General features: G+C 42.0%; 1 protein-coding gene across 1 annotated transcript in view; it reads right to left on the bottom strand.

Annotated features, from left to right (window-relative positions):
* Nucleotides 1-24,911, bottom strand: part of CSMD3 (CUB and Sushi multiple domains 3) — a 2,836,509-nt gene that overhangs the window by 634,215 nt on the left and 2,177,383 nt on the right. Inside the window, exons 32-33 of the mRNA XM_085605076.1 lie at nucleotides 3,509-3,622; nucleotides 1,751-1,846 (exon numbers count right to left, since the gene is read on the bottom strand). Of these exons, the coding sequence (XP_085461202.1) occupies nucleotides 1,751-1,846; nucleotides 3,509-3,622 (210 nt within the window). The remainder of the gene's footprint in view (nucleotides 1-1,750; nucleotides 1,847-3,508; nucleotides 3,623-24,911) is intronic.

Raw genomic sequence — 24,911 nt, 5'->3', positions numbered from 1 at the left:
CATGTATTGTCAATTTACACGGATATGTTCAATGTATTAATCACCCTCTTTGTTGCTATATAAGAACGGTCACTAACATGCATTCCTTACTACAATTCAGGTAATGTAGGACTTGTGTAATTTAATTGGTTTGACTAGCTCACTTTATCCCTACTTTAGGTGCACAGTCAATGCCATATCTGCTGCTGCAGAAAGCCAACGAGAGTGCTGTCAAAATATACAACTTTCTTATTTATGTATATTTTAACTTGTATAATGTACATCACGTTGATCAATTTACATTTAATCACTGGGCCTTGGATGATGAATCATATGAATTGTTTTCTATTTGTGATGACTTTCCTGAAACTATGTTCCAGGGTAGGTCTGGAAATTCAAGTATGCGGTGGTATGCTAGTTATACCCTTCTCTTCAGCCCTCATTTTTTCGATCGGTACTAAACTAGTTGTGATCATTGATGATGTCATTCGTGATGGTTTCAGCAGTGCTTTTCAAAGTCATTGGCATGTCCATTATTGACATCAATGTTGTAGCACAACCTCTGACAGCTTCAATATCTGTATTCAGGGATTTTACAACGTAGTGTTAATGTCCAATCATCTGTATCCTTACAAGCAAAGTTTACATAATGGGTATCCAAATATTATGGCTCTCTAATGCCATCACTGAGTTTACACAAAAATAAAGCTGAATGTCGAGTGGTTCCTAAAAGTGAACGGACACCTATGAATGCTTCAATAAATTGCAATAGATATCCCCCTTTTGTTTTTATACATTTCATTAAATATAGAAAATATGCGCTTCAATTGGATATATATCCGTTTCTAAAAGAAGCACATATTCTCCTTTTTAAGTAGTTTTAACATAATGGGTGATTATAGAAGTGATGTTGTTTCATACAAAAGCTTAAGTGATCACTAAACCCAAAACTGTTTGCCATACTTAAGAGTCTCAACTTTCCCCTTCATTTTCCCAACACAGTTCTACATGTGCCAAATCTCAACAACTCAATTATATATATACCACAATGTCAGTATTTATTTTTATTCATTCTAGTATATGCCTCACCAGGGAGAATTCACATATACAAACAACCCTTTTAGAGAGAAAGACAAGAAAACAATTTTTCAGACATATTCCTAATGCATTCGAGTAAATAGATGCAGGAGTATAGTATTCACAAATGGAAGCAAATGCATTGTTTGCTAAATTTGTTTAATTACAAATGAACTAAAGACATTGTTCCATTCAATGTTTTCTAAAAGCAAAATTATTTTTATTGGTAGAAAAGAAAGGATAGATTTCCCTGCAATGTAAGAAATGGATTGTTGGCCACCCACTACACAAAGTTATTGGAAAGAAATTTTAGAAAAACGCAGACTTTTAAACATGCAGCACATCATACACTCTGATACAGTACATAACACAGATCCCGAAAAATAAAGTTATGGTTTCGAGAACTTAACACTGTTATGTAGTATGTAGAGCAATAGAGGGAAATGTTTCGGTATCAGTGAATCATAATAGCATAAAATCGATTACAATCTAAAGATTGCTTAGCTTGTATATCAAAGTATGACTCATATAACACTGCTATAAATGAATAGTGTATGTAAAGAATGAACCAGTGTTGGAAATAATGTATTAGCAATATTCACAGCACTTTGTAAGTGTTTTCAAAGTAGTGTATTGAATTCATAGTACATTCAACCAACAAGTAATATGTTGTTTAAATCTAATGATCATTTACCTTGATAGACAAAGTGAAATCCCTTAGCTGTTACGGGTCCCACAGACGTAAATTTAATTGTGATCTGGTTACCTGTACTCAGTGGAAGAGATTCCCCTACTCAACAGAATAAAAAGAAACAAAGTATCATAAGCACTCTGCATGATCTAATGCCAAATTAGCACTGATATATTGTCATCTATATTTTTTCTATTTACACATCATAATATAAAATTAAAAAAGTATGTAAATTAAGATACACAGGTGACTGAGATAACAAGATGTGACTTAACACCACAGAACTCAAACAATTCTCAAATGTCCCAGTTCAATCCCCTATAAAAAATTACCCAGAAAGAGATCGTTACCACCTCGTTCAAATTAACACAATCAAGTAAACTATTGAGTGGGAGAAAGCCATGGGTGCCTTCAAAGGATAGTAAGTACAGCACTCTTCTGTAGAAGTTGCTGTAAGAAAATAATTTGTTTTGTTTACAACTCAATTTACAATACTAAAGTAAAGATGGAAGGTGAGGCTAAATTCACTTAGAAACATACCGTACAATTGAAAACATCAGTAGATCATTAAGCAATGGCAAATAAATAATAATAATTCATATTGCACATTTCATAGATATCAGATTGAAAATACATTCTAAATTCATGCAGTGAACAAGACTGCAGTAAGAAAACGTTAGATAATTTGAGAATAGTTAATATTTATTTGCAGTCTTACCTACATTTCTCAGTTATTAGATAGTGTGCCTTGATTTTCAATATGATGCAGCGATATTAATTACTTCATTCATATGAAAATGTCCTTCTGCTCATCATTTTCATAACCATTTATATGAAATTTGCTAACTATTACAGTGAAATTATACCTACTGTTTGAACTACCAATTTTGGCACATGAAAATTAAAATACTTTTTTATGAGGGCCTACCTGGAGGTTCAGCTAGCTATTAAACATCACTATTTAAATATTTATTATTGTTAATACAGCAGTTCCCCTTACTTGTCAGACCCCATTTACTAATTTGAAATTTGGCATAAATCTTAAGGCTTTGCATGGTGTTTGGAATTAGTGAAGCTTTCCTTTAAACAAGTGCACATGTTATCTCGCACATGCTGCACAGTGGTTCATTCTGCTGTTCTTTTTATATATATATGTGTCCCGAAGGCTAATATTTGCATCGAAATATTTAAATAATGATTCTACAAAAATGAAGATTTATATTATTCCTCTGGGGCTTACAAATGTGGTACTGAGTATTGAATAATAGTTTTTTTCAGCAGATAGATACATGTATTGACAGACCAATAGCAAAGTATATGCCCAACAAGCAGCCTTTTGGGGACAGACAATCACTATGGCCTGATTTAGACCTCGGCAGAGTTGTTAGTTCATCACAATGGTGACGGATATCCCGTCTGCAAAATAAAAATCCCATAGCATATAATGGTATCTACATTTTGGAGGACGTGGTATCCTTCACTGTTGTGACAGAGTAACCCATCTGCTGAGATCTAAATCAGGCCCTATGATTTTAGAGCTTTCTCATGATTCAAAATTATTAAGTGTACAATTGCTTTGGAAGGATGAGATTAATTAATATTTATAAAAACTAAACATCATTAATTAGAACTAGGTTACTAAATGTTCTGTATTTGTAGTGTTCACCTTTTAGTATAACACCACTCCCATCTTCTGTTATACCACGTATCCATATGATTTGAATGAAATTACTGATGGAAGACAGTTCTATTAAGAAATACCTGAATGAGATCCTGAGAGAGAAGATAAGAGAGCCGACTGCTGACTTGGTCCGTCATACACCTCAACCACATCATGGAGTGATGTCTGGAAAAACACAAACTGGCCAAAGACCACTGTGCAGCATCAGAGAACAACAAAATAAAGGGGAGAGAAAGAAAGATTGAGACAATGGAGAAAGGGGGATTGTAGTAAGAAAAAGAAAATAACAGAGATAGAGAAGAGAGCGAGTAAGTAGCTCAGAGTTTAGTATCTATTACGCAATACTTTAAAAAAAACTATGAAATCATGAATTAAATAATTTAAAATGTTGCCATTTTCCAAAATGTGACAATTGTACTGCCTAATGGAAGTATTCTTTAATTGGTTCTAATGTTTAATTGTATATGTTTTAAATCTAGCACTAGAGATGTTTGAAAAGACATACCTAAACAGATAACTTTGACAGCAGTTTTTCTAATACAAAAAACAGAATGTTTTAAAATGTATTGATACAAAAGTCAAAAGCCAGACTATTATCATTTTTAAAATAAGGGCACCAAAAACTTCATTGAAAGTTCTCATTGTGATTATCTTTTTAAAATGGGTAGACTAGCTAAACAACTTTCTGTTTTAGTGTTTATAGTTAAAAGATTTTTCACTTGCAGAGAAATGTAAGCCTACAGAAGGAAAGAGCATTTGATGAAGTTGGTCATGTCTGTTTTGGGAATAAGTGATCGCTAGCATTACAAATCCATACCTTATGTTGCCCTACTGAATTGTATTCTTTTTGAAATGTTAAATTGATAGAACCCTTCATCCCTACAGCAAGTTGGTGTGCTGCCTAAACCATTTTGCCATGGATAATGTGGGCTTCTTCAAGACTGTTCTGTGGCGGTGTCAATCTAACATTTTTGTAACGAAAAGTACACATTTGACATTGATTTCCTCAGCAACATTGCCAACTCCTACTAAGTCTCTTAATGGAAATGTACAGCTTGGTATATTAATACCTATAACATGATATATATACTGGGAAGAACAATTAAGAGCCTGATTTAGATTTTTGTGGATGTGGACAGAATATATTGATATCTATGCACTCTGAATTGGGCAAATGAGACATCTGTCACTTTTTGGCACATGTGCCACAGCCATTCACACATCAAAGAGCTGGCACTGCTAGGCACTCTCATAAACTTTTTATATATATAGGATTGGTATGAGGAGATATTCTTATCTTAACACAAACTCAGATGCTCGTTTACACAATCTGACCTAATCCCCTGTGCCTATTTGATTAATATTTTAAAACAACCACAAAAAAGAAAGAAACTAGTCAGTCAGGTCATTCAACAAACAGCACTCTAATTGAGTGTATGTATACCACAGAGGAAAAATGTGTGGAGAGATGAGAAAGTATATCACGTGCGCACCACCAGGGGAGCTACTGGCAGGTTCTCACCAGCTTGCCCACGTTCTTGTCATTATCGATAACTTTCTCATGTGTCACAGCCACCAAACTCTAAAGGCCATAAGTTCCCAAGAGTATATTAAGAGAAAATATATTCAGCAAGAGCTCAGTACGACTCTAATACTTATTGACTACCTCATAGCATAGGAGACTGGAGCAAACAACAGTCATTCTGGATTATATGGCATCACTCTCAGCTCCTCCTGGAATAAGGAATACAATTAAGCCACTGCCAAGGCACCCAACCGAGGGTATTGAATCTAGGTCCCAAAGACTTGTGATTGTTCTAAGAACATGCATCTTATGTCTATGCTACCCTTGTTTATTTGCTTTTGACCATTAGCATGCTTGATCTCCGTGTTGTTACTTTATAAAATGAACTCATCACAAGTGGCCAGTTTAAATAAACATTTTAATGTAGAACAGAAAGAAGGAGGTCAAGGCACTAAAGACCTCCTGCACCAGTCAGTCTAGTGTATGGAAATTAGAACAGAAATGTGGTGCAAAGAGCCGGAAATGTGATCTTCCTACATCTCCACTAACTGGGAAACCAAAAACACAGAGAACAGGCTGGCTCAGCAAACTTCTATTACCATGCACAGTTTTAAAATTTACAGTGGTACATAGAAGTCAATAATTGAGCATTAACACGGTGTCTCCCAAATGAGTCAAATAGGCCATCGGGTTACTAGTGACGTATCCTTCCTTTATTCTTTTATTCTTTTGTTAAAAACACAACACAGAATTCATAGCTGACGCGGCGCATTTCATCCCAACGGGACTTCTTCAAGGCTGTTATGTGTTTAAGTAATCCACATACATGTTACACACCAAATTTGGTGGAAAAAAGTGCGAGAAGAATCTTAGTATTTAGAAAAAAGAGAGAACACACGACTACTGAAGTACATAAGGATATTAAGTGCCTGGAAATGCGTAAAGTGTAACTCAGCGGCGCGAACTGAAGTCTGGATTCAAGAAATAGGTCTTCTATGTACCACTGTAATTTTTCAAAACTGTGCATGATAATAGATGTGTGCTGAGCCAGCCTGTTCTCTAAACATTTTAATGTCTTAATTAATATAATTACCATGATAAGGCACCTGTCAATGTGTATGGCCTCTGCACAGTTGAACTCAGTGCACATAGCAGAAAAGGAAATATTTACCCATTGAAACCAGGAAAACAGAGTTGCTTACTAAAGTACATATTGGTACTGTGTAAAAGTAATTGCAACCTTACATTAGCCAACTATGATACTCTGGTTATATTTACTTACGTCGTAATAGAACAGCAGCAAAGCTGATTTAGTTTTTTGTGGTAATGCCCGCTGCCAGTTTGAAATACATTGTGCCTGAGCTCAGTTGAATAGATTTCAGGTGTCTAAACATTTATAACAGATCACTCCTCTTTGACACCTTCTGGGAAGGTGGGGATGCCATCTACTGCCTTACTGAGTTGGCCACAAAACACCCATTATAGTAGAGGGGAAATTCCAATTTGTTGCCAAGCGGGTGATTTGAAAAGACAGCTCTAGCACCTTTCTTATACAAGAGATTTCCAGGCCTCAATGGAGTCAGCCACTCAAGGAGGACTGGCCCAACAAGTGATTAATAGGAGGAGAATCCTTTTCATGCTTAGTGGGATAAACTGGGAGGGGGGTTGGAAGTGTGTGACATGAAACTCCCCCATACACACTTGAACCTGGGGCAAACACCTTGGCTTTTAGATGCATAGGACTCTATAAGATATGTATTGCCAAAATCCATAACACAAAGAAAAGAAATGCCTTATGCATCTTGTTAGACCTGGCCCTTTTGACAGGTTTATCCCCACACCTTTTTCCTTTTGCCACCTATTTTTCTGACCCTGTTTCTGTTGGCTATAGGATTCTGGGCACTTTACCAATGTTGATCAGTGCTAAAATGCATATGCTCTCTGTATAAATTGTGACAATGATTGGTTATCCATGATTGGCATATTTGATTTACTGGTAAGTCCCTAGTAAAGTGCATGGCGTGTGCCAGGGCCTGTAAATCAAATGCTACTAGTGGGCTTGCAGCACTGGTTGTGCCATCCACATGAGTAGCCCTGTAAATGTATCTCAGACCTATCACTGTAATGTCTGCGCACATAGTTGTGAACTGCCATGTTGTCCTGGCAAGTGCACCCACTTGCTAGGCCCAAACCTTCCCTTTTGTTACATGGAAGGCACCCCTAAGGTGGGCCCAAGGTACCTTCCCGGGCAGGGTGCAGTGTATGTGAAAGATAGGACATGTACTATTGTGTGTGACATGTCATGATAGTGAAATACTGTGTATTTCATTTTTCACTGTTGAAAGGCTATCTATCCAATAAGCTTATCATTGGGGTTGCACTGGACCATATTTACATGTGTAACTTTCCCTAGGGACAAGATAGAAAAATGAAGTTTTGACTCTCTGAACTCAGAATTTATCAACGCACCTTTTGGTAAAGGTGTTTTTAAATCCCATGTTCGAAAATGCCACTTTTAGAATTGCATTTGTCAACCGAGTGGGACGGGTATGCCCAGAGTGGGTCCTGTGCTCTCCATGCCACTGGAGTCAAGCCAGCCTGTCTGTTGGGGGGTGAAACCCCGAAACAGGTCCTAGGAAACATTTTTCCAGTCCAGGGAGGACCTGGCCTGGCAGTCCGGGCTGAACTAGGGTCAAGACTGATTTGAATATGGCTGGGTTCCAACTGGAATGACATGGGGAGCAAAAAACTCTCTGTACTGGGGTGAACGTATGGCATTGTTCTGCATTCTGTCCATCGATTATTCTTTTTGCACCTTTAGAAAGTGAGTATTTTCTTACTTCAGTATTCTGTGTGCCTCTGGCTGTTTGTGTATTCAGTGTATTGTGTGAGTGAAAACAGCTGAGACATGCATTCACTCTAGACAGTCGCTGGGGGAGGTTGAGGTGTGCCCTGCCCTGCCTGAGTGACTTCGTGCAGGGCTTACTAGACCTGGCCTGCATTTAGAGTGGTGGGAGGAGTGTTATGTACACCTGAATAGGCTGTGTCTCCTTTTACACAATGCTGTGTCCGCCCCCTGTGGTCATGCTGCACCGGTGAGGGCAGAACTGGTTTTGACTGGGTTCAGAGACCCTTGCCACAAAGAGAACAAAGACATTTTGGGGTATAAATATTACAGCTAAAACCACAGGACTTTAGATTACTTTCAGGAACATGAGGACCCTGCCAAGAAGAAGAGCGATGGACTGTGTGAGGAGCGCTGCCTTTTCTGAGTGAGGGGTGGGTTGGCCTGCAATTACTGCTTCTGTCTGTGGTGGAGGAACAGGACTGACTTGTGGTATCCTGCTTGGGAAGGACTCTCCAAGGGCTTGTGTGTGCTGGCCTTCTGTTCAAAGTCTCAGGGATAAAAAAAGACTTCAATGAGAAAAGATCCCTGTGGGGTCTAAGAATTACCTGCCTGGTGGGAGAGGTGACACTCTGCATAAAGAGCGCTGCCCAGGGTATGTGTGGAGGTAGGTCGGCCTGCAGGGCCTGCTCCTGGCTAGAACAGGTAAAGGAAAAGACTGTCCTTACACTCCTTTTTCAAGCTAGCGCATGTTGAGCGCAGTATTTCTTTATCTTACAAGTGAAAGCGCATTGGGATCGCTCGTTGTGCCGCAGCAAGCACGTGAGGAGCGCTTTGACTCAGTTGTACAGCCCGGACCCTGCCAAACTGGCCCTGTGCTGTTGAGGATTGCTGCAAGAAAAACCAAGAAGAACAAGCAGCAGGCACCGCCGCTCTGTGGGGTTTTCCCCGAGGCAGCGCAGAAGCAACAGACGTTTGGAGACGCACCAGGGAAGAACATGAGGAAGGATGGCGGAGTTAGCAGAGCTGCGCACAGGAAACATGGGCGTTGCTAAGTGACCCCCGCCGCAGCTTGTAATCCTCCAGCAATGCTCCAGTGAGCCGTACCCAAGAAGTGTAAGCGGCGTCACCAGTGAGAAGCAGCCATAACTGGGTCCGGGCTGCCAGACTTTGTTCTGGCTGCACCACGGACTTGCGGGCAGCTGTGTGGAGGCTGGATGCAAAAAGGGGACGGCCCATCGAGGCCTCCCCAGTGGTATGCCCTGGAGGGGAAGTAAGCCCCAGCAATTCCTCGCAGCTGCACTGCACAACCGCGGGCAGCTGCTACGGTGGCATTAGTGTATTCAATACCGCCTTGGGTTTGCTGACATTGCGGGGACATGGCTGGCCCCATCGGCCTGAGCAGAGTGGCTGGGCCCCCGTCGCATTGGTCTCTGGGGCTGCGGAACGGTGTGGGCAGCTGCCACTTACTTTGGGGGCATTGTTTGCACAAGCATCAGGCGAAGATCTCTATGGAAACCCCCACTCTATGGAGATTAGAGGTATGCCCCCCAAATCATGTCTTGCTACAGGGGCGGCACAATATGTACAGCAATTGTTTTCTTTGCCTTTGCAGCGAAACGTAGTGATTCAGGGAGTTTTCTCCCTAATCTGATCAACTGCATTTAGTGCCCCATGAGGGTATTTTGCAAGATGTTATGACCTGTCCAGTTGTATTTACTTCATTACACTGATTGTGGTGTTTACATGTATTATGACCCGTGCTAGTGGCACAGTGACCTAAGGTGCGTCACCTCCTATCAATTGATTTATGCTCTACCTGCTTATGACCAGTGCCTAGATTACTGTGCCAAGTGGCAAAGTAATCTATGTGATTGTGGTCTGATGTCTTTTTATATGCCTTCTTTATAGCAAGTGCCTAGTGGCGCAGTGATTTATGCTATGTGATCTAATGTGTGTTTCATACTACAAAGTGATTTATGGTCTAATGTGTTTATGTATGAATACAAAGGATATATTTGATATAACTTTGTTTGTAGTCCCTTTTTGTAGTGGGCCAATGGTGTGTGGGTGTGTGTGTTGCATAAACGCTTTACAAATTGCCTCTGGGATAAGCCTGACTGCTCTGCCAAGCTACCAAGGGGTTGAGCAGGGGTTAACTTGGATGTGTGACACCCTTGCCCTGACTAGAGTGGTGGTTTCTGCCTAGCTCAGGTGTATACCCAAGCCAACCAGAAACCCCATTTCTAACACATCTACTCTTGCATTTTTTTCTAGGTTTGGTTGTACCAGCCTCCTTTTAAGAACGTTTTAGGAGGATTGGGTATTGCTGGTGTCTGTACACTTTAGCAAACCTTTGGACATGTCAGCAATTGTTAATTTTTTCGTACCTGTACAATTAACAACTAAAAAGACACAAATATGGAATGATAACTAAACTGATGACAGCAGTACAGTAGAACAACAAACAAATCATCAGGCATCTTGTAAAAATTAGTCTTTACATAAAAAATGATGCATGCCAATTAATCAGGTTTAGGCACACTGAAACCCATATGTGCAACAGCCACTCCATGCATATTAAACAATTATTTTTAGGAAAGTATGTGATGATATGTGACTGACTAGCACAAAATACAAAACTTGAAGTTTTTACATCATCTCTCATGATTTTTATGCAAAGCGGAAAGTTTTGGGACAATATATACAAAATCCACTAAAGCTACTGTCAGAGTGAAGAAGGAACTATATAAAATGTTGTTTGCAATCAATATTAGACTCTTCAGTAAATTAGGATTGATAAATTCAAGTGATTCCTTAAAACATATTGCAGATTTCAACTCCAAATTTGGAGCTTCAAAATCAAGACCTGAGGATAAAATGTTCATGAACTCATAAGATTGCAAATGAGGTTAAGCTTCACAAGCTGATTGCCACCAACTGAGCACTCATTCCATACTGTCAATTGTCATATATGCAATCTCTCCACTTAGATATTGTTAGACCTGGCATCCTTGGTGTGGCTTCCCCTAACATTTTGCCTTTAGACCTTCAGTTTTTGCTGACTTAGTTTATGCTGGCCTCTTTATCACAACTAACCACTGCTAAAGTGCTTGTTCTCTGTCCCCAAAACATGGTGACATTAGCTTATCTACAATTAGTATATTTAATTTACTTACAAGTTCCTAGTAAAGTGCACTACGTGTGCCTAGGGCCTGCAAACGAATTGCTACTAGTTGGCCTGCAGCACTGATTGCACCACCCACTAAAGTAGCCCTGTGAACATGTCTCAAGCCTGCCATCGCTGAACCTGTGTGTGCAGGCTTGAACTGCCATGTCGAAACTGGCAAGTTAAACCGCTTGCCAGGCCTGACCCTTTCTTTTTGATACTTATAAATCACCTATAGGGTAGGCCTGTCCTGGTATTGAAAATGTCAAATATTAATTTTCTACTACTGCAAGCCTACTGCATCTCCCATAGGATACCATTGAGATTGTTTTATTACATTTTATAAGTATAATCTCCAAATGGGAAGATATAACTGGATCACATGTGGAGTCTCTGGAATCCTATTATGAAAATGGGACTTTTAGCAAGTGGGCATTTTTTTGCTTTAGCCATTTGATGCCGCCAGCCTTTTGCTAATCAGATGTCCGGGCGTAGGGTGCAGTTGGACTTTGTGTATTCCACATAGACAGCCACACACAATGGGAGCCTATGTGTGACTTGATGGGCCATCCTGACAGGATGGGAGGGAGGAGCTGGGCACAGCCTCACTTATACCTGAATAGGCGTGTCCTGCCTTTACACCAAGGGCTGCATACCATCCTGTATTGAGTCTGGAGCCAGGCCAGGAAGGGAGGACCTCTTTGCACTTCAAAAGCATCTCTTTGAAGTATACCCATTTCAAAGGCAACCCTGAGTATGAGTACTGGACCTCAGACGCCACCACTTTGTACACTTCTGGACCTGGGGAAACTCTGTGCTGCTGAAAGGATTGCCACTGCTGGACTGCTACTTGGGTGGACCCCTGATTTGCTGTGCTTACCTGCTGCCTGCTGCCCTCGTGCCTGGGTGAGGAGGACTGAACCTGCATCTCTTGAACTCAGAGTGACTCCATTTTCTAGTTGTATGGCCTTCTGATCTGAAGACTCAGGAACATAACAGGCTACCAACAGCCTTGCATCTGGACTCTGACATCTGTGCGTCTATCTTACCAAGTTGTGCCACCCCAGTCCTGTTCTCTTGGAAGAGGGCATATGGTGCTTACCAGAGGAATCCACACATATGCTCTGCTCAGTGGTGCATCCTTCAGCATCTCTTCAGCTGAGTGGCTCATCCTTAAGCAGAACTGACCCATCACTGCTTGGCCTGGGTGGAGGTCATGGAGTTCTACTCCGCGGAATTCCACGGAGTTACTGAAAAACTCAGCGAGATTCCGCGGAGATCTGCAAGCGGGCGGAGTCAGTAATCTTCACTAAACGTCCCAAACATTTTGCCACCTTTTGTCTCCTTCCGGTGCAGATAAGTGTGCATACCTAGCTGAGGATTACTAAATGCCCGGAGTGGGAGCCTGGGACCCTGGCCAGAGTGGCTGGAGATGTAGAGTGAACGAGTCAGTGCAAGCTAAGGCCCTGAAGGCTGTGCCGCCATGGGTAACTTGGCACACACAGAGTAGTACCTGAGGGCAGACAATGGGGGCAAAGTTCATGAAAGGTGTCCCCAAGTGTGCGAATGTGCCAGAGGATGAACTGAGGCCATGGGGTATGTGGCTGAAGACATGCTAGTAAGTGAAGCTGTACAGGGTAGCTGAGGTCTTGCATTGTACATCACATAGCGGGTGATGACAAGCATTGTTCGACTAAGGGTGTACAATCAATCAATTCTGTCACCCAGGTACTCACCCTTGGGGCCACTGCTGAAGGCCATGTACCACAGAGAGACGAATGCCACAGAGCCAGCAGCAGCATCAGGAAGGTGCCATGATCCATCCCATTGCAAAGCCTCATCTCCTCTGCCCAGCAGCTGGGCCCGCGCATGTCTGGGAGAGTGTGTTCTGACACCCGCACCTTTGGGGGAACTACTTTGCGGTTAGCTTTGGCAGATGCACTATCTGGCCCCCATTTGTTAGGGGGTCTGACAGGAAGAAGCAGTCCACAAAAAGAAAAACCATGCTTGCGACCACTCTTCCCGCGTGCAGCCACCCACCACACTAACTTCGCAGAGTGCAGGGGAGTAAGCGCAAGTGTTAGGCATCCACAGTTCGTGCCTGACTTTTAATATTGCACTTAGATGAACTAGAGTGCTAACCTTTAAGGAGCCATTTTGGATGGTGGCGCCGGAAAACTTTGCCACGCGGCGCAGGTGGACTTAAATTAAGTGACACTGCAGTCTGAAAGCTGGGATAGCACACTGCTGAATGGTGTACTGGTGTGGGCTCCTCAAGTTACGAGGTTGCAGTGCTCTACGTAATCCTCCAGGAGGTATAAGATCTCCTCATTTAGGGATTCATGTATGGTGGTATCATGTAATAGTGATTGCAAATTCTCAGACTTGACCTGACACTATTGAGTGATAGTCCCCCAATCTTGTTGCCTTTCACCCCTGCTGCTTTCTCAACCTGTTGGCTTTTAGGTCTCTCTGCACTTTACCACTGCTACCCAGTCCTAAATAACTTTTGCTATCTCCTAACAACATGGCCTACACCTGATTGCCATATTTAATTTACTTTTAATTACTTAGTATATGGCCCGACATAATACCTAGGGACTGTAAATTACGTACATTATGAAATCGGTGATAGAGAATTGTTTGAGGTTTCTTGGGTATGGTATATTAAATGTTCATTTTTGGACTTGTCATTAAATATAATGGGCTTACCCTGTGTCTCTCAGAACCTAGGTATACAGTTCTGAGCTACCAACAGTTCTGCCGAGTGAACAAAATCTCCTCAAGGGGAATTGTAATATAATGTTTTTCATTAAACATTAAATACTAGAAAGGCCTAAAAATGATCCCTCAAACATGTGTGTATATCCTGAAAACCACTGCCACAACCATTAACTTGTTTTAAATATATTATTGTTCATAAATCAAACATGTATATATCTATCTTTTTTCATATTTCTCTTTTCAACGGCTGTCCAGAAAACATAACAAACAATATATCACATTAACATATACATAGTGAAAATCCAAAAATCTCCCTGTGATCACATACACAAACATGAGACCATGAAACCCCATATAATCAAAATGTCCCAAAAAAGATTTGTTCAGTGTATCCTTATATCTTCTTTACACATTCCAAGAATAGCTGACATAGGACATAACATAATGTTACAGCCCTGTGTTCAAGTGTTATTCACTATACAACATGGTGGGTCCTCCTCAAGACTAAAACAGAACAAAGGGTAGCCTTAATGTATTCAAACAAAGACACATATGGCGTGCCCAAAACGGTATCCATTAGTTATGTAACATGACATCTCAGACCCAGCCAGGATTTACTGAATGTGGAGATGGGGTTATTTTTACCCTCCTTCAATTGTAGTCCTCTTAGTCCAATTGCGGCTTTATTTAAAATATACAGCAGCAGCACCTGTTTTGTCTGCTGCCCTCACACACTTGAATCCAGAGTGACTCCAAAGGCTAGCTGACTAATCTCCTGATCTGAAATCTCAGGGACATAGCAGGCTTCCAACCATCCTGCTCCTGGACCATTGGAAGTGGGTGCTTGTTCCAGCTGAACCGATGCATCCTCTGCTGGCAAAAGCAGAATCGATGAAGCACCACTGTTGTGTGACCAGGACTGGCACATCACACTTGGAACCAGTGCATCACCATCAGTACCGCCGCTTTAGAACCAGTGCATCACCACCACTGCGAGTAGAAGATTAACTCATCCATTCTAATGCCTCGAGAAACCCGGTGCATCATCTTCGGACCGTCGCATCTCAGAACCGGTGCATCATCTTTGGAACAGATGCATCACTATTGTTGCATGGAGAAAATAGATGCATCACCTCAACTGTGGGATCGACACCAACACATTGCTCAGCTGCACCCCACATCTTCTATGTTGCAACCAGAATCAAGCTACTTTTGTTCAGCGGGCCTCATGGGGTCCCTGTACCCGGCCCCAATTCCATTGTGGTTGGCCTGAACTTTTTGACTGCGTCATGGTTCAGCATGACCAGTTATCTCAAATAGGTGCTTATTACTTCCAAGCACTATTTTCATATTTATAATTCATATCTCAAATTCTGCTTTTAATTGTTTTGGTCTTGTTTATTTACACAATTGAGTTCTATTGTTCTAACCTGGTTTGGAGTCTTTTTCTGATGTTCTCACTTTGTTTCTATTTGAAGTGTTGCACAAATACTTTACATATTGCCTCTTAAGATGGGCCTGACTGCTCTGTGCCAAGCTACCAGCACAGGTTGATTTAGGGTGTGTTGTTGACAGGGTGCATACCTCTAGCAACCAGAAACAAAATTTCTAACAATCCCCCTGCAAGTTCTAGACCCTTTGCTGGAATTGGAGTGTACTTTCCCCAGGCCAACAGGGAGTTTCCTCAGAACTGAATCAGCATGATGAAACCCACTGAAGTACCTTGCATCACAGTCCTCACACCCTCTCACTGGAAGCAATGCAGTGTTACACGCTTGACACAGGGCCTCACATTAAAGCCCTCACAGCTCCTCATGGAACCTGATGCATGGTGAGGTAACACAACGTAGGACCTCGCATCACAGCCCCTCATCAGCACCAGCGCAATACAATGTTCTGCATCAAGGACATACTTGTCCATGCAATTCTCAGTGCGACTAACTTGGTCCCTGTATCTGGCCTCCACTCTATCATGGTCAGCCTGAACTTATACTTTGCCCCGGTCTGGCACAACCAGATAACCACAATTGGGGCTTTGTGCTTTTAGGCACTATACTTATCTTAAGACTTTGAGATTGTATATCTCTGGTTTTCCCGATTGGCTTTTTGCATTTTGGTGTCAAATGATACATTACATTTCACTCAGTTTTTCCACGTTGGTGTGGGATTTTTCTAGGGTTGTGTTTTTACATTATTGATGTTTGTGTGCTTTATAAGTACTTTACACATTGGCTCAAAGTTAAGTCTGACTGCTTTTGTACTAAGCTACCAGAGGGTCGAGCACAGGTTAATTTAGTGACTGTTGGTGATTCACCCTGACAAGGATTGTGGCTGTTACTTGAGAATGGCTCATTCCTCCCTCAACCAACAACCCAGTTTCTCACACATATGGATCCAGTTTGCTAGTGGCCCAAGTACAGGCCTCATATGTCTTATGCATGTGACCTGTTCACACAGCAGCCTGGTCCAGTCCACTGATTCTTCACAGAATTCTCACATCAAAAACAGTATATGTCCATTTACTGAAACCTTTAAACTCCAGTCATAATTTCCAGGCTAGAAAATATTATGAAACATATTCTCATTGCAGGAAAAAACCCACAAACTCTGCTTGCAAGTCGCTGTGTTGATTCTCTTACCTCACAAACCTCACTCTCGCACACAGTCAGCAGCTGCAACAACCCAAATAACCCAGCAGAAGTTCTACTTCCAAAGCCCTGCTTCATCTCCTCACCTTGCACTGAATGATGAGGGAGTTTCAATGTTTGGAACACAGGTAGCTTAGTCACTTATACTGCACTGCTGTATTTGCAACTATTCACACCCAAAGTTTAATAATCTTTGAAAAGTAACCACTATTTACTGTTTTTTAGTGCAGTCAACCACTTCTTAAAATAAATAACACAAAACAGTGATACATTCAGAGGTTTTTGTGTCATCTACCTTCATTCATTGATTGTGTAACCAAAAGCTACAAATACCTCACTCACTACCGCTGCAATGAATACACAGCTCCACTGCTACAAACACATAGCACCACACACATTTGAAACACATGCAAGTAGAAGTTCAATTTGGCCTTCCTAGTGCTTATTCTGAATGTTTTTGATGTCACCAGCTTCCCATTTACATATTTCATTGTTTCACATGTCCTACCATATACCAGAGGATTACAGGTAGATTGTCAGTGCCAACTGTAACTACATGTAATTGCCATATACTTTTTAAATCAGAGTACTGGCCCTGGGCTTGGCTAGCAGAGCATTTAATCAAATCCTTCATGGGAAATGATCCCATTCCATCAACATGACATGCAATACTGCCTCATATTTATCACAAATATAGAATGCTACCATTCTAGCTGTTCATTGTAAGTCTGTGGTGAAGCCATAGTAAAATATTGGGGAATCAACTGATTAGAACTGCATAATTTATTTCAGATTTCTTTCTCACATGGTTGAGAAATATTTATGGGACGTTCCTAAAATTGTGCATTCATTTTGCTTCTGGTCTATTAACCATAATTTTCTCGAAAAATCATGAGAGAAAACATTTTCTCGCAAAGATGGTATGCGAAATCCTGTAGAGATTTAGCATTTTTCGTAGCTGATCATCATCTAGAACTACAATTCCTAAAATTAGAATGATCCAACAATAAATGAGTTCTATTGTGACTTAAACAAATAGGTATCAACTAGATTTTGTGCGTTATTCACAAGGACCAAATGTTTTTTTTCTGCACTTTGGCATAGGAAATTTTAGTATTCGAAAGTGGTATTTGTATCTCTGGGCTATCAACTGCACTGTGGAAAAGGGGGTAGGCTTAAATCTTGACTTGTCTGGTGATAACTATCCTATCATCCAGACCAGATTTCTTAACATAAGAAACTCTTTACTTGACACCTGCAAAATCTCCTTCCTTATCATCTTCACTTTCTTCTCTGGAAGCTGCAAAACTTCATAATTCTCATCTACTTGGAAACCTAAAAGCTCCATCTTTTGAGTCGATTCTAAAATGGACTTCTCTCTGTTTTAAAAAAAAATCCTAACACTTCCAACATGCTCATCACTTGTGATAAATATTACCTCAGATTGTCTAAATCCTGGGACATAAGCAAGATATTGTGCAAATACACAGTCATCCATATTCCTCTATCCCACAAGTAAACCATCACTACTCTCATGATTTTCAAAAACACCAAAGTGCTGAAGAAAGCCCAAACCGGAGACACTGAAATTGGTACGATCTTACTTTCCAACAGAACTGTAAACATTTCTGATTCTCCTTCCAGATTGGAACTGTGAAGTAAGCATCCTTTAGATATAGCTTCACCAAACAAGTCCTTCCTTAACAACAATTCCCTCCAGTTTGAAATGCCTGCAAATCAAAAATGTGTTTAACTCAATGAGATTGATCACCAGTGTCCATCCCTGGTCCTTTTTGACCCAACAAATTGTACTTATAAAGCATTTTGATTTTACTTCTAAGCGAACCACTGCACCTTTCTAAATCATAGATTCTATCTCTAAGTCCACTACCTTCCTTACCTCTTCGTTTACTGTCAACTCTCTTGATTCCTTTCTCTCAAACAGCAACTCCAACAATTCTCTTTCATAACCTTGCTCTGTCTCCAAAACTCAGGGATTCTGAGTTAACTTCTGCCACTGTTTTATGAACTTTCTCAATCGACCCAAAATAATTCCCGTAATCACCTTAAGTTCCGGATGAACTTTGTCCTCTCTTTGGAAAAACCTTCCCTTTCCAGTTCTCCCTGCTCTTTGGCGATGAGAATAGAAGCCGTTTGAGACTTTAAATCCTCTTCCTCTGGACGGCTGTAATTTTGGGATCTTTGCATCCCTTGGCCAGCAGTGGGTCCCTTTTTCCTTTTTACTGGCCTTTCAAAAACCTCAACTACCAAACACCTTCCTCATATTTGTTAGAGCATTATCCAGGGCTGGAAATATTGCCACATATTTACCCAGGCTCTTCACACACCCTTCACCAAACAGTAGTCCTTTAGCATCATCACTAGGTTCTCTTTGAGTTATGTGCCCCAACTTTGGACTAATCTTCATTAGTATTGGTTTCCTTTTCTCCATCAGTAAGCCTCCGTTCACATTGCCCAGCAGAACCACTGCACTTTGGCTATATCCCCTGAGCAGTTCCACATCAACCAGAGTCTCATTAACATGAGCCTCCTCAGCCATATCCATACTCCTAGCTATTGGTCCCATTACATTCAAAATCTTATCTTGACAGATATTCAACAATCGCTGTAGACTCTTTCTTGGATCTCAGCCCAATCTACAAAAAAAAGTATTAACTCAGGGTCCAAATTAGGCATACTGCACATCTTTTCCTGTATGACTAGCCTTGAGCTCTCAGCTCTCAACATTGGTCTCACTCCCTTAAATAACGGCTTGCGAATCCACTCATTACTTAACCTACGCACATGCTCCATAGGCCACCAGTCACCACTTCTCAAGTGTCTTATATAGAAGGGTGAAAACATCTCCTCACCCAATGGGTCCCTCGGCACCTCTGCAAAAGAGTAACTTTCCATATTGTCAAATTCATTTTCAAATTCCTCATCTTGTTGCAAGTCCAAAATATATTCATTCCACTCTTTACCATTTTTAGATGTTAAACTTTCATCAGCTTTTCTGCTTCCATCACGTTGCGTGCCGTGAAGGACACCTTTTCCCTGTGTGTTGTTTAGGACACCCATTCCCTGTGTGCTGAACACGACACCTCTCTTTTTGATGGAATTTAAGCCATCTTTCCCATCTTAGACAAATAAATGTCTTCCATATGTTTTGCTTTCCTCAACTGTTTACCTCCTTTTCTTACCATATGCTCATCCTCCTCAGACATAAAGATTTTCCTCAAAAGTTACTCAAAATTATAAACCTTCTATAAACATTTACAGAATATACTTATTAGCCTCCTGTCAAAATATCTAAGCTTTTAAATTTGCATTAAATACCAAATGCCAACCTATTTAACTTATATCTAATTACCCCACTCTCACAAAAGTCGTTTATTCTGTTCAGCCCGTTGCTTTCAAATTGAAGGTAACATTCCAAGATACGCGCTAGTGTCTTCTGCCTTAATTTTATGTGTATGAGCCCAAACCATTATGGCACCCAAATCTCATGAGCATTCCCTGCACGTCAGCCACAGAGCGGCTCATTGCACAACTGCGCATGACAAGGAGCCGCAACAAACGCTCCACAAGCGCAAAAGAATCTTAAGCCTAGACACCACAATCACCACACGGTAAGGCCTGTGCATTCCCCAAGGCCCGTTTGTAGCGGCACAAAGCTGAAAAAGAGACCTACATGCCCCCACCTCTCTCTACACACTTGGCTCATTAGTTCAGAACTGCCGTGCTACTCAGCTCTTCTGTACACAAACGACTTGCCTCTAAGTGGATTTGTGCCCAATCCTGTCTCTCCCACAGTATAAAAAAGTACACTAATTATAACGTAAAGAGATTCAATAAATTAGAAGTGTTTTTGTGTTCTGCCGAAAACATACAACCTTCATACATGTATCTAAAAACAAGTACATGAAAAAATCAATGAGAAATACATGTTAAACTTTCTTTGAACACTATCATTTAACAACAAGCAATAACACTACTCATCTCTCCAAGAGCAGCATTTAAAAGAGGAAGTGTGTTCTAAGATGGGATTACTTATGGACTCTAGTGTTCTAACTCTAGATTGTTTATTGCTTGGATATTCTTTAACCTCTTCAGTGCCCATGACGAGCTGGACTCGTCATGGGCCGCGGTAGCGCTGTGCCCATGACGAGTCCAGCTCGTCATAGACCCCGCCCGCTAATGCAACGGCCGGCACAGGGCGGGGAAAGGGGCGGGCACTGAAGGGGTTAAAGGTGCTGCAGTAGAGTGGCATTAAAAAATGTTATGCATAATGGTAGCCAGCCTTGAAATGAAATCAGCAGATGTGGGGCAGGATTACAAAACATTTTTGACTTGCACTATTTCATGTCCTTGGTGATAAGTTAAGGTAATGCTTGGTGCAAACATCTCTTAACACTGTTATGAAAATTGAATTCTAGAGGTGGCAATGTTCAACAAGAAAAAGTGTGAATATTTGTTATGTGGCACTGTGTTTTTGTGGTGCTATGTTCTGTTGTTTTTTGTTTTGCTTGCGTGTTTTTGTGTTTGGGTTATTATACTGTCTTAACTTAGTGCTTCTTAATGTCAGTGGTCTCCACAGTCACAATTAGGTGGTCTAAACTTCAGCGGGTCTTTATCATGCTGTCTTGGCAGTAGTAGAGTACAGGTTCATGTTCACAGACTAAGAAATGGGTTGCACTTTCTCTTCACCACACTGTCTATCTATCATCTCCTCTAGCACTTGGAAATAATGAAAAGTCACATACTACTATTTCAAACTTTTAAATAAATAAACAAAAAAAGAAAGCTGTGGACAGAAAACAGCCACAAAGCCTGCAATGCTCTAGCTGCTACCCGGGAAATTATACTTTTCTCTACTTCACTCATATCTACACATCACTCACATAGGTCCCATGCTAGTATCTGTGATCTGCAAAAGTACAGCCAATGCATAAGCATTACCTATATGAACTGACAGACAAAAAATATTTTGCTGCTTAATGAGAGGATCTGTCAGAAGGCTGTTACTTCATGCAGTCACTCTGGCTGGAACATATAAACATCATTGGTGTAACAACTGCTTTGCAAAGTGGTACTATCAGTGTGGAGCACTTCAATTAAGGAGCTAGACCACAAAACATTTTTGACAGGAGCTATTTGATTTCCTTGGTGCAAACACCTTTTAGCACTCTAGCATGCAAATAGTCTTTTTGTGATGGCGGTGTGGGCAGTCATTTTTAGTTGGGCTGTTTTTGCAGCATTATTATAATGTGATGATGTTGTGCTGTAGCTGTTTGCTACATTCTCTCTTGACTGCTTTCTCTTTTTGTGTCCAGTTCTGTCTGAACTGTGTTGGTATGTTGCATTGTGCTCTATTGTGTTATGTTCTATTGTTTACTTTCGATATGTCAACAAGAACTTCTACATTTCTAAGCTAAAATCAGCACGTGTCTTTAAATTTCCGGTGACAAGAAACCATGTATCACTGTCTGTGGCAGTAAAATAGTGCTGCCCCAACTCTTCAACAATTTAGCATAACAGCCAGCTCTAACCTGTGGCGGAGTGTTTTAAATTAGCACTTGCTCATGACTACAGCTCCTGTTCTGTTAAACCACAGTCGGTGGGAGACATTTGTACACAAAATCACTTCCAAGGAAACAGACTAGTGCATAATGCTGTGCTATACCTAAAATGGTATATGGTAATTGACACATCCTTTCTGTCACTCGGCACAATAAAGACCATTGGTATGTGTAGTGTCCTTGAGTTAGGCCTGCACGTGGGGACACAAAGACAGACCAGACTCAGGTGTAACAGTAGTGGCCAAAGTGTTACAGGAGCCAAGCCAGGAGCCCCGGGCTCTTTATTTGCGTAATTTACGCTGGCCTGGCGTACGCCGGTCCAGCACACCACAATACATGTTCAGGGGTTCCCAACCAGGACAACCCCTGCGTTATGGGGAGACATGATATCGCCCATAATCAACAACATTACATTCCTCCTTTACCAGGAGATAATTACAATAAGCCAAAACTTCAACAATATGAAAATAGAACAATAGGGAACACTCAGAGTTCACAAATTACAGTCCATGACAGGATGCTTATGGAACATTCTTACGTGGTCTCAGGGTATCACAGCCTCTTCATACTGGCACAGGCTCAGCAGTTGCTGGAGATTAGCAGGACACAAAGTCTTTATACCTCTGGGACATATCCGGGTGTGACCGCAGATCATACCGACCTTGGCTGCTGTGCCCTGAAGATGTCGGCGATGACGCAGTCAGGTTATCGTGGTCTCTGGATCTCGCACTCGCACCCTGGATGTCAGGGATCCCTGGCTCAGAGTCTTGGGTCGCACCGGGGACAGGTATCGCGATCAGGCTCTCTGTTGCTGTGGGGTCACCAAGCTCTCCCTCAATGCTTGTAGGGCTGTTTGTGATAGTATCTCTTGTTGGACTAGCTGCTGGAAATTCTTCGGTATTGTCCTCTGGGACTTTCTTGAACTGTGATATGTTGTGGGTCACACTCTCGTCTCCTCACGGAGCGGTTACTTTGGTGCCTTTGACATGGATTATAGTCCATGGGTCTAATTCGAAGGGTAACCGGAACTTTCCTCCTGGTGGAGGTCTTGTACCAGCACACGGTCACCCAACACGACCAGGCGTTCCGTAGCGTGTGTTCTCCGAGAGGCCTCGTCATTGTTCTGGGATCGCCCGGAGTGTGACTGTTTCAGGGGGTTTGGTGTATCTTCCCACACAGGATGATGCGGGATGGTGTCAGTCACAGTTCGACCAAAACATAGCCTGCTCAGAGAGATACCTGTGGTACAGTGGGGGGGTGAGCTGGTACTCACGGAGGAAATGGTACAAGGCTTGTTGCAGATTGTTACTTTCCGCTAGGGCGATTTGAATTGTTTTGTTGAGTGTTCTCATCAGGCGTTCCACTTCGCCATTGACCTGAGGCTATCTCAGGGTTATCCGGCGGTGCTTGAATTTGTGGGATGCTAGGTAATCTGTCGATTCCGCACTGGTGAATGGCGGGCCGTTGTCTGTGCAGATTTCACCAAAAAGTCCATGTGTTGCCATGAGTTTTTTAAACACTAGGGATTACTTCCGCTGCAGACGTTGTTGAGCCAATCTCGCTTTCCAGGTATCGTAAAAAGTCGTCCACCATCACTAGCATGTATTTTCCTCCTCGTAGACTGCTGAAGTCAGTGCTCACTCTTTCCCTTGGGGCACCAGGATCCGTTTCAGTGATGACTAGTACAGGCTTACTTGGTGAGCCAGTCACAAGGCAGACAGGACAGTGCTGTACAATTGTTTCTATCTGTTGGTCTACGCCGGGAAACCAGACCTTGCTCCGGAGTCGGTTATTCAACTTGACTAGCCTTTGATGGGCTCCTTGTGTGACAAGGGATTCTATCTGGGTCAGACTCTCCAGTAGGACAAGGCGTGGGCCTCTTAGGAGACCGCCATCAGCAGTCACGGACAGCTCTTGGCGGAGTTGGTATAGGGCTTTCAGGATAGTCTGGTCTGTCGCGGTGCGGAGTGGCATTAGGCTTTACAATGGCTTCCAATCACCTGTGGTGACTGCTTGGATAGCGATCTGGAGGCAGTCATCGTCTTTTGTGGCTTCTATGACATGACCTTGGGAGATTGGAGCGAGCCTGGACCTTTCCACATTCATCCTCACGTAATCTTCAGTAGCTACCACTTCTGCGGCTTCGGGGAGGGTGACCGGTCGAGCATGCCTTGATAGGAAGTCTGCTGGGTTCCGGGTACCTGGTCAATACTAGATAGGGAATTGAAACTCCTGCAGCTGAAGAATTCATTTTTCAATCCTCGGGAGAGGGCGTGATGAGGAGGCTTGAAATAGTGGGATTAGAGGTTTGTGGTCAGTGATGACTGTAAACGGATGGCCATACAGGTATATGTAGAAGTGCAATAGCTTCTTTCTCAATCTGTGAGTAAAGTTGCTCCATTGAGATGAGGGTCCGGCTGGCATAAGCGACTGGGGCCCATTCTCCACACTCTTGCCATTGTGGTAGGACAGTACCTAGGCCAGTGGGGCTGGCGTCAACCACCAGTTGGGGTTCCCTCTAGGGGTCGAAATATACTAGTGTGGTGTCTGCAGATAGGGCTGCCTTAGTTTGCTGGAATGCTTCTTCCTGCTCGGATTTCCATGTCCATTGGCTGGCGGCTTTGGTTAGGTCTCTGAGTGGGCCAGTTATATCAGACAAGTTCTGGATAAAACAACCACAGTAGTTAGCACTACCCAAGTAAACTGCAAACTCCAGACACTGACATTGGGGCTGGCGCTTCCTGGATGCCTTTCACCTTATCGGGATCAGGCCCTATGCCTCTATCAGAGAATAGATAGCCAAAAAAGCTGATGTCTTTCCTCAGGGAAAACGCATTCTTCTCGGTGTAGCGTCAGCCCACTTTCTCTGAGGTGGGAACATATGGCTTGAAGACAAAGGAGGTGTTCTTCCAGTGTGGGAGCATGTACCAAGATGTCTTCGCTCACATTGAGCACTCCTCTCAGCCCATGGAGAAAGTTTTTGATGATAT

This window comes from Triturus cristatus, chromosome 5_1 (genome assembly GCF_964204655.1).
Source record: "Triturus cristatus chromosome 5_1, aTriCri1.1, whole genome shotgun sequence".
NCBI classification, from domain to species: Eukaryota; Metazoa; Chordata; class Amphibia; order Caudata; family Salamandridae; genus Triturus; species Triturus cristatus.
The sequence above is the reverse complement of the archived record's forward strand: the minus strand, read 5'-3'. Positions and strand labels throughout refer to the sequence as shown.